The sequence below is a fragment of the Cydia splendana genome, chromosome 13, assembly GCF_910591565.1.
Source record: "Cydia splendana chromosome 13, ilCydSple1.2, whole genome shotgun sequence".
NCBI classification, from domain to species: Eukaryota; Metazoa; Arthropoda; class Insecta; order Lepidoptera; family Tortricidae; genus Cydia; species Cydia splendana.
Window position 1 is genome coordinate 18660046 of NC_085972.1, and position 14739 is coordinate 18674784.

At 39.4% G+C, this 14739-nt stretch overlaps 2 protein-coding genes across 3 annotated transcripts in view; one reads left to right on the top strand and one right to left on the bottom strand.

The window, feature by feature from the left end:
- The window catches only part of LOC134796260 (lutropin-choriogonadotropic hormone receptor), a 42609-nt gene extending 34575 nt beyond the window's left edge, over positions 1 to 8034 (top strand). For both annotated transcript variants that reach the window (XM_063768302.1, XM_063768303.1), the window contains 5 exons: positions 2236 to 2353; positions 3376 to 3492; positions 5265 to 5362; positions 6018 to 6188; positions 6892 to 8034. In XM_063768302.1, coding sequence (XP_063624372.1) covers positions 2236 to 2353; positions 3376 to 3492; positions 5265 to 5362; positions 6018 to 6188; positions 6892 to 7978 — 1591 coding nt within the window. In that variant the 3' untranslated portion in view covers positions 7979 to 8034. The remainder of the gene's footprint in view (positions 1 to 2235; positions 2354 to 3375; positions 3493 to 5264; positions 5363 to 6017; positions 6189 to 6891) is intronic.
- Positions 8035 to 9174: 1140 nt separating this feature from the next.
- Positions 9175 to 10905, bottom strand: LOC134796604 (AN1-type zinc finger protein 1-like). The gene is made up of 3 exons (XM_063768775.1): positions 10534 to 10905; positions 9947 to 10049; positions 9175 to 9741 (listed from the first exon to the last, which is right to left on the bottom strand). The coding sequence occupies exons 1-3, from the start codon at positions 10815 to 10817 to the stop codon at positions 9217 to 9219; spliced, it is 912 nt and encodes a 303-aa protein (XP_063624845.1). The 5' UTR covers positions 10818 to 10905; the 3' UTR covers positions 9175 to 9216.
- Between the last annotated feature and the right edge of the window lie 3834 nt (positions 10906 to 14739).

The window sequence follows — 14739 nt, forward strand, 5'->3', positions numbered from 1 at the left end:
GACAAAGAAACACAATTCCTCTAAAATAAGTATATAAAAGTAGTTTATAAACACTGGATATATTTTTATCATAAATAAGAGTCCTAGAGCTGATTATGTTTGAATTTTTATTAAATTCGGTTATTTTTTAAGAAATGTGCTTCAACCCAAAAGTTGTCGTGCCGCTGAAAAAAAAATATCACTAAAAAAATTCGCTAAGAGAGGTGAGTTAATTTATTAAATTTTAATTAATTAATACTTGATGAAAACTAGAATGTGTTTTGTTAATTGCATTTACCATGAGATAAGGTATACAATACACTATGTTGTGACTCCACAGATGTAAAAAAATGGTGGTATTTGGCCCAATCCCATTATAGGAGCTGTAAAACTGCATACCTCCTATGATGGGACAATTGACATAATGATGCTTGCCATGCCATAATTTCATATTTTAAACAATACAGAAGTAAAATGTAGTTACGAAATATGTCAACCAGGAGGTATTCTCGGATTTAGGATAAATTAATATCGTTTTTCCAAACTTTTATTTAACTTGCCTTTTTAGTTAGTGTGGGTCAAATCTTGGTAGCTGAATTTGACCCACTTTTCGATTTCCGATTCAGTTGAAATTTTGTGTAAGTACGTAATTAAGTATGCAAATCGGATGATAATGCAATATTATGATAACATGGACTTGATCTGATGATGGAGACAGGAGGTGGCCATGGGAACTTTATCGCAATAAACCCTAACTAATTGTGTTTGGGTATATTAGAATTGTCTCGATAAATCTAATACAATAATAATTGGCTGTGGAAAGAAAAATACATTCAGCGATAAAAGCTTATACCAAAAATTGTTTTTTTTGCCATAACTTATTCCCCATTTCAATATTTTATACTGATAGAGCAATGTCCATTATAGGGGGCCCATTACTGGATCCACGTCCATTACCGGGGGCCCATTACTGGAGCTTTGGTGTCCATGACTGGAGAAAAAAAGCATAGTTTTAATTTGTTAATTATGTGGAAACTCATTGCAGTATCTTTGATACAACACGCCTAAAACATGAAAGGCGGATAGGACTTTCATCTTTTAACACGCTAAGCGGAAGACCATTTACATGTACAAGGGAAATATCATAAATACTCCAAATTTCCTCTTAAATGTCCCATGACTGGTGCTGTTACTAAGTACCGTGTTTTGAATAAACCTAACAATTGCTTTGTTTTCTTAAGTTGGTAGGTATGCTGTCAATTAGATAGGCCAAATAATAAAAACGAAACACTGTACAAATTAATTAATAAAATAATCCAGTGTAGACGAAAACTTAGTAGGTAACTATATATACTTAGGTACATAATATCTAAATAGGTTACTTACTAAGCTAGGTATATTGCCTTATAATAGGTCTATGTAAGCACGTGAGTTCTGTGAACACGTGTGTATTGTGTACCTAAATGTCAATTTATCTTAAATTTATTTTAGTTGCATTACACGAAAGTCACAAAACCACCTTGCAGTGTTTGTTTAGGTAAAAACACACATAATTTAGATAAACAACGTCTTATCCAATTAGTTAAGTACAAAAATAATGCATTTAGTAGGTATTTGTATGCTAAGATTAAACGCTAATTGGCTATAAAACCAAATATTTACCATCTTTTGAATACCTATATAAACATAAAACCAATATTAATTATAGTTGCTAACTTTACTCATTACTTATTATTGTTTTATGTTTTCATTCTCAACAATGGCTCTCACAGGTTGAAGTTAAGCGACACATATGTGCCTACTAGCAACTACTAGTATATATGTATCTCTAATTAGTAAATTTGATTTTTAGCGATAATAACATACTTGGCGCGCTATTACTAAGACTACGCTGTCCGTCTGTCTGTCCGTCGGTCTGTCTGTCTGTCTGCCCGTCTGTCTGTCTGTCTGTCACCATGAGATGATGTATTTCTCTTGCCGCTATAATAACAAATACTAAAAACTGAATAAAATAAATATTTAAGTGGGGCTCCCATACGATAATCGTGATTTTTTGCCATTTTTTGCGTAAATGGTACGGATCCCTTCGTGCACGAGTCCGACTCGCACTTGGCCGGTTTTTTCTTAATTAGTGCTTGATAATGGACACCTAGGCTACGAGTAATCTTTCCTAAACAAGTTGCGCGAATGACTCAAAATACCTGAGTTAAACGGTATAATTAGGTAATTTAATTATACCTATTTGATTTGTTGCAGAGATTTAAGCAACACCGCAATTACCTCCTTACCTATAAAAGGATTAGAAAAGCTGGAAATACTCAAGATAGAGCGCACCCCCGCGCTCAAATACATCCCATCGATATACGATTTACAGGTAAAACTAGATTTAACTACAGGCGTATTAAGGCCGATTTAGACGATGCGAGAACTCACATGCGAGTTTCATACCATTGCGGGTTTTTTTGGTCGGTTGAATTGGACGTAATCCACAGTCCGCAATGTAACTAAAATCGCATGCGAGTTCGCGCGCCGTCTAAATCAGCCCTTTTATGATTGTAATAGCGCGTAATGAATTTGATCTGGTTTTTTTATGATGACAAAATAATGTCATTTTGTTATCACTCGCGCGTGCATTTGGCTTGTACTTATTCGTACTTACATGTCCTTATTCTATTGACGCAAGCGAGACGTGCCTACGGCCGAATGATACAAAATAACATAATTTAGCGCCACTTGCACCATTTCACTTACCCGGGTTAAGCGGTTAAACCTGGAGTTACCATGGTTACCAGTAATACCAGTACAATTTGACACTGGGTTAACGCTTCAACCGCTTAACCCCAGGTTAGTGGGATGGTGCAAGTTGCCCTTACTTAGATATCATTTTGACATCAAAATGTAAGTTCGAATTGCCCTCAGGGATTAGGTCCAATTCAATTATCCCGGGCAGCATAGCTTTTTAATGCTTTTATTGACTTAATGCTAAACCTCATTTAATCTAGCACATATTGTATGTCGACTTATATGTCGAGGCGCCACCCAAAAGCCGTTTACTTATAAGCTTAAAATTCTGCTGCGTGACTGCTAATATGCGGTTAAAACTTATCTAATTTACACCTTATTCACATACTATGTGTATAAGGCTCATAAGGGGGTTTTCAGATAAAATGGTACCATTTACTTTTTTTCGTTAAACCATTAACTTTTGGGTTGTTAAGACTCAGAATCACGAGTACTTATTAAACGAGACAAAGAAAAAAAGTGTCTCCAGTTTTTCATACAAATTTTGGGTGACAGTTTGGTAACGTTCCATACCTTGATTGATCTATCTAAAGTAAACTTATTATTTAGATATGTTAGAAGTTGTTTTGTTCAAATAAATTGTGTTTGCTACAGAGCCTGAAGGAGGCCCACTTGACCCACCACTTCCACTGCTGCGCGTTCGCGTTTCCCGAGCGCCATGACCCAGCTCGACATGCACTTTATGAGCTCTACATGAAACAACTGAAAGAGGTAAAGTATTTAAAACTATACACTTCCACTGCTGTCCCTACATCAGCTCTGAGCGCCCTGCACTCAATGAACTCTACATGGGGTCCCTTTGTTTCCCATAAAGTTTTAAATCATAAATAATCATAATGTATTGTTTCTTACTATCATTAGTCATAAAACGCAAACCGTTAACTTTTCAGGATTTTCGTAAGGTTATCCTAGATAGGTTTTTTTTCCTATAGATAGGTTAGGTTAGGTTAGGTTTGTTTTATGGCAATCCTGGATAGTGACGCGTTTCTGAACCAAATAAATTATGACTAACGAAAATGCGGGCAAACAATACATTATGACTTAAAACTTTTTGGGGAACAATATTAGAGACCCACTCTAAAGAAAGAAAAAGAGAGCCTGAAGGAGTGGCACTGGACTCACCATTTCCACTGCTGTGCGTTCGCTTTCTTGGAACGTCATGACGTGGCACGCCATGCGATCTGAGTAGAGCTCATTAAACAACTGAAAGAGGTATAGTAGGTACCAGTGGCGGCCCGTCAAACATATCCATAGGCAAGCCTAATTTGGCTTACATATTTCCTTCACAACTCTGCTCAAACGTCCAAAAACAGGCAAGCCGGTGGGAATCGGCTTTTATGGACGCGCCGCCACTGGTAGGTACTTAAAACTACACACTTCCACTGCTGTCCCCGTCTTCTACTCCGAGTCCCGTCTACTAAATACAGTCTACATGGAACGGTTTAATTGCTTCTACACGAAGAGGTAGAGTACTTAAAACTCTGACTACACGGACTCCACATTATGAAGCCTTTACAAAGAGTCCAAGGTCACCACACAGCAAGCACTTGCAAGCAAGTTTCATTATATTGCGGTATATGAACGCAGTTTACCTTAGTACCTATAATAACCTATAGACCTATAGTCTGACATCATCATCTTCCTCGCGTTGTCCCGGCATTTTTACCACGGCTCATGGGAGGCTGGGGTCCGCTTAACAACTAATACCAAGAATTGGCGTAGGCACTAGTTTTTACGAAAGCGACTGCCATCTGTCCTTCCAACCCAGAGGGTAAACTAGGCCTTATTGGGATTAGTCCGGTTTCCTCACGATGTTTTCCTTCACCGAAAAGCGACTGGTAAATATCAGATGATATTTCGTACAGTATGTGTTCCGAAAAACTCATTGGTACGAGCCGGGGTTCGAACACGAGACCTCCAGATTGAAAGTCGCGCGTTCTTACCGCTAGGCCACCAGCGCTCGTACCTATCTAGTCTGTATCTATAGGTATTTAAATAAAAGTAAATAAACAATTTATACATTTTCAGGTAGTTATAACATTTATTGGTTTACCAACCAAATTTAACTTTAACCTACATTATTTGATCATGTAATCATTTGAGGGTAGATTCTGTTTACTTTTATTTAAATACCTAAAGATTACCCCCTTATTCATAAACGTTTACTAAAGTTGAGAAGCCGATAATAATCGTTTGTCCCTTTTCGACATATTTGTATGATGGAAAGGGACTAACGATTATTATCGGCTTGTTACCTTTAGTAAACGTTCAATAACTCATACAATATTTATTCCCCAATGGGGTTGAAATTTAGTAGATGTATAATTAGAAAGAGGTATGTGTGGTCGGTGGGGACATCAGGATATCTAAGCTAACAAGTTCGCGTCGGATAGTATAGGTTTATTAAGATTTTACTAAAGACAGGTGGTTACATAACAACAACCACAACAACAACTTTATTTATAACAACTTTTATTTTTCAGAAATGTGCTCAAGATGCAAAGTCTGCAGAGAGACGACAGAGATCCCTGGAGCCTATCAGAAAATTCGACACACAACGGTTAATAAAGCAATTGCAAGGGTAAGCAAAGCAACGAGTATCAATCGCATACAATAGAATTAGGGCTCATCTAAGCCGACCGATCAAATAACGCAATCTAATGAAACTCGCATGTGAGTTCTCGTACCGTCTAAATGAGCCCTTAAGGTGGCAAAAATAGTAAGTTATAGTTTTACCCTCGTTCACAATTCATCATCATCACTTTCAGCCCATATAGCCCGCCTCTCTTTTAAAGCGCCACCGCTCGTACCGGTTCTGATCTAATTATACACATTATTTTTACCGCATCGATGGCAAAAAAAGGTGCAGCTCGCATGCCATGGTGGGCAGTTACATTACAGTAGCCTATTGGCATTTGTATCTCCAGGCGTAACACGCGCGTTGCTGACCCCTTTTTTCGCCCTTATTGAAGTGTCCCAAACTATAGTGATACGATTTGATGCATGTAACACCAAGTAAGTAGGTAGTAGATCAAATATATGTGCCATTCTCAAGCAAAAGACTACTTATTGTCGGTTGTCAACAAGGCGCTATTTCCATAAAGCTTCAATTAAAAATCCACCTTATATATCTACAACCGACAATGTGGTACCTTTTGGTTGAAAACGTCACATACATATAATTACATAAATATCGAACATATAATTACATAAATATCATAAGCTGTTTTGTCCAGGAATTCAGAAGAAGACGAGTCAACGGCAACAACGAGCGAGGACTACTCGCCGAACATGTTCGACTTCGACTACGGCGGCGAAGTCAGCTCCGAATACGGCGACGAAATGTTTCACGAGGCCGTTAACACCACCGGCGCCGAGATGCTGGAGTGCGGCAACTTCAGCGCCAAGTAAGATCCAGCCGCTGTCAATAGGGCTCTTAATTGTGAATCCAGCGACTGTTCGATGTCCTGGAATACAGCTATCCAAAAGCTCACAATATTTAATCAATAATCACATAGTTTAATTAGATGAGGTATACCATGTTCAAGAGTAGAGAACTGGAAAAGCTTGCTTGTCTAGTGTGATACAGTAGATACGAGTATGTTACCTATCCCTACAGTCGCGCATTGCACGCATTAGTGGGCCATTTTATTTAAAGTTGTCCCCTACATTTTTTTTTCAAAATTGGGATTTTTTATGTTATTTCTACTCACAATCACGAGCTCTTTCTATCCTAATAGGAGAAAAAAAGTGTCCCAAGGCTTTTTTCCCATTCCGTTACCATTTTTTCATAGACTTTGTATGGCGGTTTCGGCATGGAAAGAAAGAAAAATTTATGGAAATCTTGGGACACTTTTTTTCTCCTATTAGGATCAAAAGAGCTCATGATTCTGAGTAGAAATAACATAAAAAATCCCAATTTTGAAAAAAAAGTGTAGACAACTTTAAATAAAATGGCCCTAGGCTCGAGAGCAATATCTTCATAGGTCGTGCCCGATGAGCAAGGCCACGCAAGGCTATAATATGACTGCTGGCTATGAGAAATCTCTCAAGATCATTCAGGCCTCCGAGTAAATAACGGGACGGACTAACGCCAAATTTTGTCAACAGGCTACGCGTGGTGAACTGCACGCCCCTCCCTGACGCCCTCAATCCTTGCGAAGACGTGATGGGTTGGACGTGGCTCCGCGCCAGCGTCTGGTTCGTGGTCGCCGCGGCAGTCGTTGGCAACCTCGCTGTCCTCATCGTCCTCCTCGCCAACCGCTCGGAACTCACCGTCCCACGCTTCCTTATGTGCCATCTCGCGTTCTCTGACCTGTGCACTGGAATTTACCTCTTCATGCTAGCTGTAGTAGACCTACAATCTTACGGCGAATTCTTCAACTACGCTTACGACTGGCAATATGGAGTTGGATGCAAAATCGCTGGATTCTTATCAGTTTTCTCTGGACAGCTATCAGTCTTTACTTTAACTATAGTGACTTTGGAACGCTGGTTCGCGATTACCTTTGCGATATATTTGGAGAGGAGAATCTCTTTGGGAACGGCAGCTAAAATCATGATCGGTGGCTGGCTGTTTTCTATTCACATGGCCGGGTTGCCTCTGGCTGGTGTGTCAGATTATTCCTCTACTTCTATTTGCTTGCCAGTCAAGAGTTTATCGACCTCAGATGCATTGTACCAAGGATCGCTGTTTCTTTTCAATGCCGTAGCGTGGGTGATAATAGTGGTGTGCTACGTGGGGATATACAGATCGCTTGGAGGCGGTGGAGAAAAGTACGGAGGTAGAGCAGCAGCGGCGGCTGCTGAACGACGCATCGCCAACAAAATGGCTTTACTAATCGGTACGGATTTACTCTGCTGGGCGCCGGTTGCCTTTTTCGGAGTGACGGCGCTCGCGGGGGTTCCTCTAGTCGACGTGAGCCACGGAAAAGTACTGCTAGTATTTTTTTATCCTCTAAACGCGTGCGCTAATCCGTTCCTTTACGCAATACTCACAAAGCAGTACCGTAGGGACTTTATAAATTTGATCGCGCGCAGCGGGCGCTGCAATTGGTTGGTGAAACGGTACAAGCTGGCGGCCACGCCCCCCGCTACTGCGCACACTCAGCAGTCGGCGCCGGCGCCGCTTCTTCCACTAGTGCAGTATGGGAGGAGCACGTCGCAAATCAGCAAGGAAAATGGGGAACTGCTTTAATTTACGTTTGTTATTGATATTTGTAATTTTATGCTTATTAGATAATTTATTTATTATGTTGTTTTTTATTGACCTATTCCAATTGAAAAATACTTTGTTTTTGGTAAATAAGTTTTTGGTGGTACAAGCTTTTATCGCTGACTGTACTTTTCTTACGACAGACAACTAATACTCATCGAGACAATTATAAAAACCCCTAACACAATTAGGTTGCGTTGTTTCATCACAGAGTTCCTATGGCCACCTCCTGTCTCCATCATCAGATCAGCTCGATAGTACCATAATATTGCATTGTCATCCGATTTATACATGCATGCAAAATTTCAGCTCAATCGGAAACCGGGAAGTGGATCAAATTTATTAACTTGCAAGATTTGATTACAGACCGACAGACAGACAACGGTCAGGTGAAACTAAATAAAAGCTTGTAATATTGAAATGAGTGTTGTTGGTATTCACTATTAAAATGGTAAGTAATTATTTGATATTAACACTTTCGCAACCAGGCAAAATTTCAAACAATACCCCAGAAACCGACAGTATATACTCGCTAGTCGGGCAACGACATGCAACTCAATGCCGCACGCCGCGAACCCGCTAGTCGGGCAAGCGGCGGACGCTCAGGGCTGTGCCAAGTAACTTTCGTATAAGTACGTGGATAAAATTAAATCTGCTGTCTCATCTGTTTAGGCTCCCCGTTTTGTTCTTCTCCTAATTCTAACTCCTATTGATACATACCCGTGTATGCAATTTCACGTAACCAACTAATAAGAATTTTTATTTTGTAATCGCATTAGGTAAAGTAAATAAAAATACAAAGTGAAGTAATAAAATATAATAATCAACTGTACCAACTTTTCGACCACATAATAATCAGAAGACTTACATTTTTTTCTGTTAGTGGCAGTGGCAGCCCTGAGGTAGTGAAGATGCAATGCTTGCCCGCCTGTCGGGCACTTCGGCGTCGCGTGTAGGTTTATAGCTCTTGCCCGACTAGCGGGTATGCCGGCATCTGAGTAAAGTTTACGAGTGCCCGAGAGTCGGGTACGCGGTGTCGAATGTGTTAAACAATGTGAGACTAAATATACAATGAAAATGATGCAATGATTAGATACACCTTATTGTCCGCGAGGAAATTGCCTCGCGCGTATGCTCGCTCTGTGTGGACCTGGTTAGTGAAAAGAAAAACTACACTGCAACTATTTTCGATGTCTTTACTAATTTTGTCAATACATACATCAACTTAAGAAAATCTGAGCATCTTCTGAAACACCACTTAACACTTTACTATCAATATACTCTACCACTAACTTGTCACCTTCCAGCAACACTTCTTGCATCATCAGGTCTCCAATCTCCACATCCATCTTCTGAGGACTGATGCAGTATCCGTCCAACTGTCGAAACAGCCTAAGTTTCACATCACTCATCTTGTTATTTTCATTTTTAATGTCACAAGTGTCACAAATACTGTCTATTGCTCGGCCTAAACTCCATTTTGAGCTTATAAATACAGGCACAGAATCCTTTAAATCAGGATCTAAAGTCACAGATTCTAATGCTACTAGTTTATCCAGATCTTCAACGATTTTCATAGACTTGGCTTCCATGTTTTTTGGTTTTCCAATAGCAAAATAGACGCGATCTGAAGCAGGGATAGATTTAGGACCTTTTGCTTTTTGTTTTATCCTCATGAGATGGATTTTTGAGGCTGTTTTCACTTTAGCTGTAGATTGAAGTGCTTTTCTTATGTTTTCTGTTATCTGCAATCAAGAGATATCTGTACTACTAAGTGTAAAAAAAACAATACTTTCCAAAAAGAAGAAAACAAAAAGTATTTATCAAAATTAAAATTAGTCAAAAATAAGTGGAAAGATTGCATAGAGTATGGCAATCATGTTGAATAAGATTACTTAGTTTGTCAAGTGAATATGCAAATTTTTGTAAGCAAATGTAACGGGAATGTACCTTCTCTTGCAAATGCTTGTTCGCCTCGTGGAACTGACGTCTTGGGGCTTCCAGCTGTTCTATTTTAGCTGCCATGGTTTCATCATCAATTTCTGGGCATGACCTGAAAAATTATATTTAAAAACAATAATATGATAATTTTTGCTATCAAATGCTGGAAATGTTACCACTGCTGTCAAATGATGTAAATTTACACACAATAAAAACATTAATAAGATGTAAGTTAAGTTTCACCATTAACGTTTGGCGAGTGTAATATAAATTTGAAATACTGTACCATCATACTATTTGTAAAAAAAAAAGTTGCTCAGACCCTTGTAACTGTACTATAATATAGTTGGTCAACCAAATCTTGTCAGTAGAAAAAGGGGCGAAATGCAAATTTTCTATGGGACGATAACCCTTCTCACCTACATTTTTTAAATTTGCCGCCTTTTTCTACTGACAAGATTTGCTTGACCAACTATATATTAAGAAGTAATTTTACTTACTTACTTACTTCGCTGGCTCAGCACCCGAAGTGGATGTTGGCCTCCGACAATAAGCTTTTGTAGCACCCTAAATGGCTAATATCGTGAAGTACTTACGGATGAAATCGGTGTTCAATACAGAAGTGTTTTTGACACTTTGGACACAATATTTCATGCAAACTACCCTTCCGACAGCCTCTTGACGAGCAACGGAATATCTGATCATCGCTTTTCAGCTTTATTTCCTTCGGTTCGGGCGCTAACTCACACTCTCCCGACAAGCTGTGCTCAGTAAAATGTTCACGACAAAAAACCTTTCCACATTTACATTGTAACGGTAGAAAATCTATCTGATTGCAGTTTTGGAACATGCAATGTTCGCCTAATGTTGGAAACTCCATTTCACAGGTGTTTTATCAATCTTTTGCACTTATTTCCGAGTGAAAATGTATTGCTTGGTCATGAAACCAAATCAAAACAAAAATGATGAAACATAACCTACAAACGTCAATGTCAGTTTGACAAATGACAACTAGCGTCCGTTCAGAAATGTTGGCACATATGATGTTTTACAAAAATAACGCCATCTAGCGTCCAGTAGAATAACATTTTTTTTTTCTAATAGACCAACATCACATTTATCTTAAAGGATCTAGAAAGATTAAAATCATTTGAAATCATAATACACGTGTTTCTGTAAGCTTGGGTTTTGGTAACTACACACACCTTATTCATTCGCAATAAGGTTTACGATTTATCAATAACGATGTCTACAATGGTTAGGTAAACTGAATAGTTATTTGTTTTTATGGAAAAATGGAAACTCGAGCGTTGCGAAGGTTAAACAAAATTTGCCCCCCGAGTGAAACACAAAAATTTTCACCACACCAACCCGAAGCAAATATTAAATGTAAAATATCAAAGAAAATCAAATCCAAATGAATGTTATTAAGAGCGCTATTACATTTCGGCGTTGAGCGAGTTTAGGTATTTTACGCGCTGCGGCAGGCCGTGCGAGCTCAGTACGCCGATCCCTTCTACCACACTCGCACTACAATGATGGATTAAACATTCTTGATCCTTCGCGAAGCATATTGAAATCAACCATAACAACACTAACTGTACTTAACTTTTAAAGTTCTAAAACTGTTATTTGGTAAGTACGAAAATACTAAATGCAGTGCAAATGTACATAGGGGCTGTTCATAAATTACGTCATCTATTTTTGACGATTTTTGACCCCCCCCTCCCCTCAAATCATCCAAAAATCAAGCTTCGGATGAATCTGTTTCCTCCTACGTCATGTTACCATCATTCGATGTCCAGACCCCCCCCCCACTCCTCCTATTTGAAACGACGTAATTTATGAATAGCCCCATACTTGTACTTATGAAGGTATATTACTCGAAAGAAATTATAGGTACCTACTCGCTTATTTACATGTTTCGTCATTGCATTTGGTACCTATAGGTTGTAAAGTTTGTATCAACGAGGGTTTAAAAACGAACTGGTACTGAGGATCTGATGATGATTAAGGTGGTCACGGATACCAATCAACCATGTAGTAACATGATTAGGCTCGTTTGATTCGTCTCAACAAGATCTTTGACACTGAAGATACACAGGGTCTGATGATGGAGCTGGAAGGTGGCCACGGGTACCAGTCTATCATGTAACTAAACAACTTCGTGTTTGGGCTCGTTTGATTCGTCTCAACAAGATCTTTGACACAAGACAGTACTCAGGGTCTGATGATGGAGCTGGAAGGTACCATTACCAACAACAACAACAAGATCAACAAGATCTTTGACACTAGGTGATACTCAGAGTCTGATGATGGAGCTGGAAGGTGGTCACCGGTACCAATCAACCATGCAACTAAACCACTTCGTGTTTAGGCTCGTTTTATTCCTTTCAACAAGATCTTTGACACAAGATAGTACTCAAGGTCTGATGTTGGAGCCGGAAGGTGGTCACCGGTACCAATCAACCATGCAACTAAACCATTTCGTGTTTAGGCACGTTTTATTCATCTCAACAAGATCTTTGACACAAGGTAGTACTCAGGGTCTGATGATGGAGCGCGAAGGTGGCGACGGGTACCTGTCTATCATCATCAGCTCCATCATCAGACCCTGAGTAGTATCTTGTGTCAAACATCTTATTGCGACGAATCAAACGAGCCCAAACACGAAGTGGTTCAGTTACATGGTAGACTGGTACCCGTGGCCACAATCCAGCTCCATCATCAGACCCTGAGTACTAACTTGTGTCAAAGATCTTGTTGAGACGAATCAAACGAGCCTAAACACGAAGTGGTTTAGTTGCATGGTTGATTGGTACCGGTGACCACCTTCCGGCTCCAACATCAGACCCTGAGTATTATCTTGTGTCAAAGATCTTATAGAAACGAATAAAACGAGCCTAAACACGAAGTGGTTTAGTGGCATGGTTGATTGGTACCGGTGACCACCTGCCGGCTCCATCATCAGACCCTGAGTACTATCTTGTGTCAAAGATCTTGTTGAGACGAATCAAACGAGCATAAACACGAAGTGGTTTAGTTGCATGGTTGATTGGTACCGGTGACCACCTTCCGGCTCCATCATCAGACCCTGAGTATTATCTTGTGCCAAAGATCTTGTTGAGACGAATCAAACGAGCCCAAACACGAAGTGGTTTAGTTGCATGGTTGATTGGTACCGGTGACCACCTTCCGGCTCCATCATCAGACCCTGAGTACTATCTTAAGTCAAAGATCTTGTTGAGACGAATAAAACGAGCCTAAACACGAAGTGGTTTAGTTGCATTGTTGATTGGTACTGGTGACCACCTTCCGGCTCCATGATCAGACCCTGAGTACTATCTTAAGTCAAAGATCTTGTTGAGCCGAATCAAACGAGCCCAAACACGAAGTGGTTTAGTTGCATGGTTGATTGGTACCGGTGACCACCTTCCGGCTCCATCATCAGACCCTGAGTACTATCTTGTGTCAAAGATCTTGTTGAGATGAATAAAACGAGCCTAAACACGAAGTGGTTTAGTTGCATTGTTGATTGGTACTGGTGACCACCTTCCGGCTCCATGATCAGACCCTGAGTACTATCTTAAGTCAAAGATCTTGTTGAGCCGAATCAAACGAGCCCAAACACGAAGTGGTTTAGTTGCATGGTTGATTGATACCGGTGACCACCTTCCGGCTCCATCATCAGACCCTGAGTCAAACTATCTTGAGTCAAATAAATACATATAGAATGTCAGGTCGTTTCAAATATTTTTAATCCTGTCCGGTAGTTTATTAAACTGTACCATTATAAATTATAATACTATAAAAACGGTGCTAGGATCAAAGTCTCTCGTTGCGGTTTACACGCACACAGTATAGCGTTTTACACGGCGCCCGCCGCACACAATGATAAAAAACCTCGTCGTCCCGTTGAAAATGTGCGGAGCCGACCGACACACGTCCTGCCTCTACAAGCTCTGCCGCGGCACTGAGCTGGCGCAGCGCGCGTCATCGGTAATATAGAGTAGTTTTCAAAAAATTGCCAAAAAATTATAGTAGAATTTCATAAACACTAATGTATACCAACAGTATAAGCAAACGTTGCAGATTGCTTGAGTATGAAAATGACTTCGATATTAAGTAGATTTTCGTAGGAATTGACACTTGTTTCGGAGAGAAAATCGAGTTCGTTTTACTTTGATTTTCTCTTTCTCAAAGATATGTAGGAAAAATATAGTTTGATATGCCTAAAGTACAGGGTATTAGTAATACAAAATAGCCAGGTTTAGCAGAGTAAAATTCTCAACATTTCCAAATAAGAGCTCGCCATTCAGTGCTTCACGGGGTTTTTCGGAAACGACCATCAGAAAAAAAATCATTACTAATTTAATAAGTCCTTTTTATAATATTTACAACGATATTTATAAAGATAAGAAGACGCTTTTACTGGAACACGTACTCATTGTTTCTAATAATGAGCGCAAAGTCCTGAATTTCGTCGACTAGTATCATCAATTTTGCATTATTTCGACTTTTCTTGTAAGAGCGCTCTTAAATATTTATCATCCAAAAATGATCATTTAAAAGTAAATTCTACCAGCAAACATAAGAAAACAACTCAAAATTTACATTTGATTACTTTACCTCACATGTGAATAAAATGCAACTTTACTATCAGTTTTTGAAGTGCAAAGTAAGCCTTTCCGAGCTGGTGTGGTGAAAAATACTCACATCATATCTGGAGCATAAAGAGAGATGTATTACCTATTTTTTCTTGAATGTAAATTCGGGCTGACTAATTTTTGAAAAATAGACAC

Excerpts from the sequence above, each read along its gene's own strand:
- LOC134796604 (XM_063768775.1), bottom strand. The coding sequence starts at position 10,817 with ATGGAGTTTCCAACATTAGGCGAACATTGCATGTTCCAAAACTGCAAT. Across the intron at positions 10,050-10,533 it reads ATTGAACACCGATTTCATCC|GTCATGCCCAGAAATTGATG; the intron begins GTAAGTACTTCA and ends ATAATTTTTCAG. Across the intron at positions 9,742-9,946 it reads ACAAGCATTTGCAAGAGAAG|ATAACAGAAAACATAAGAAA; the intron begins GTACATTCCCGT and ends TCTTGATTGCAG.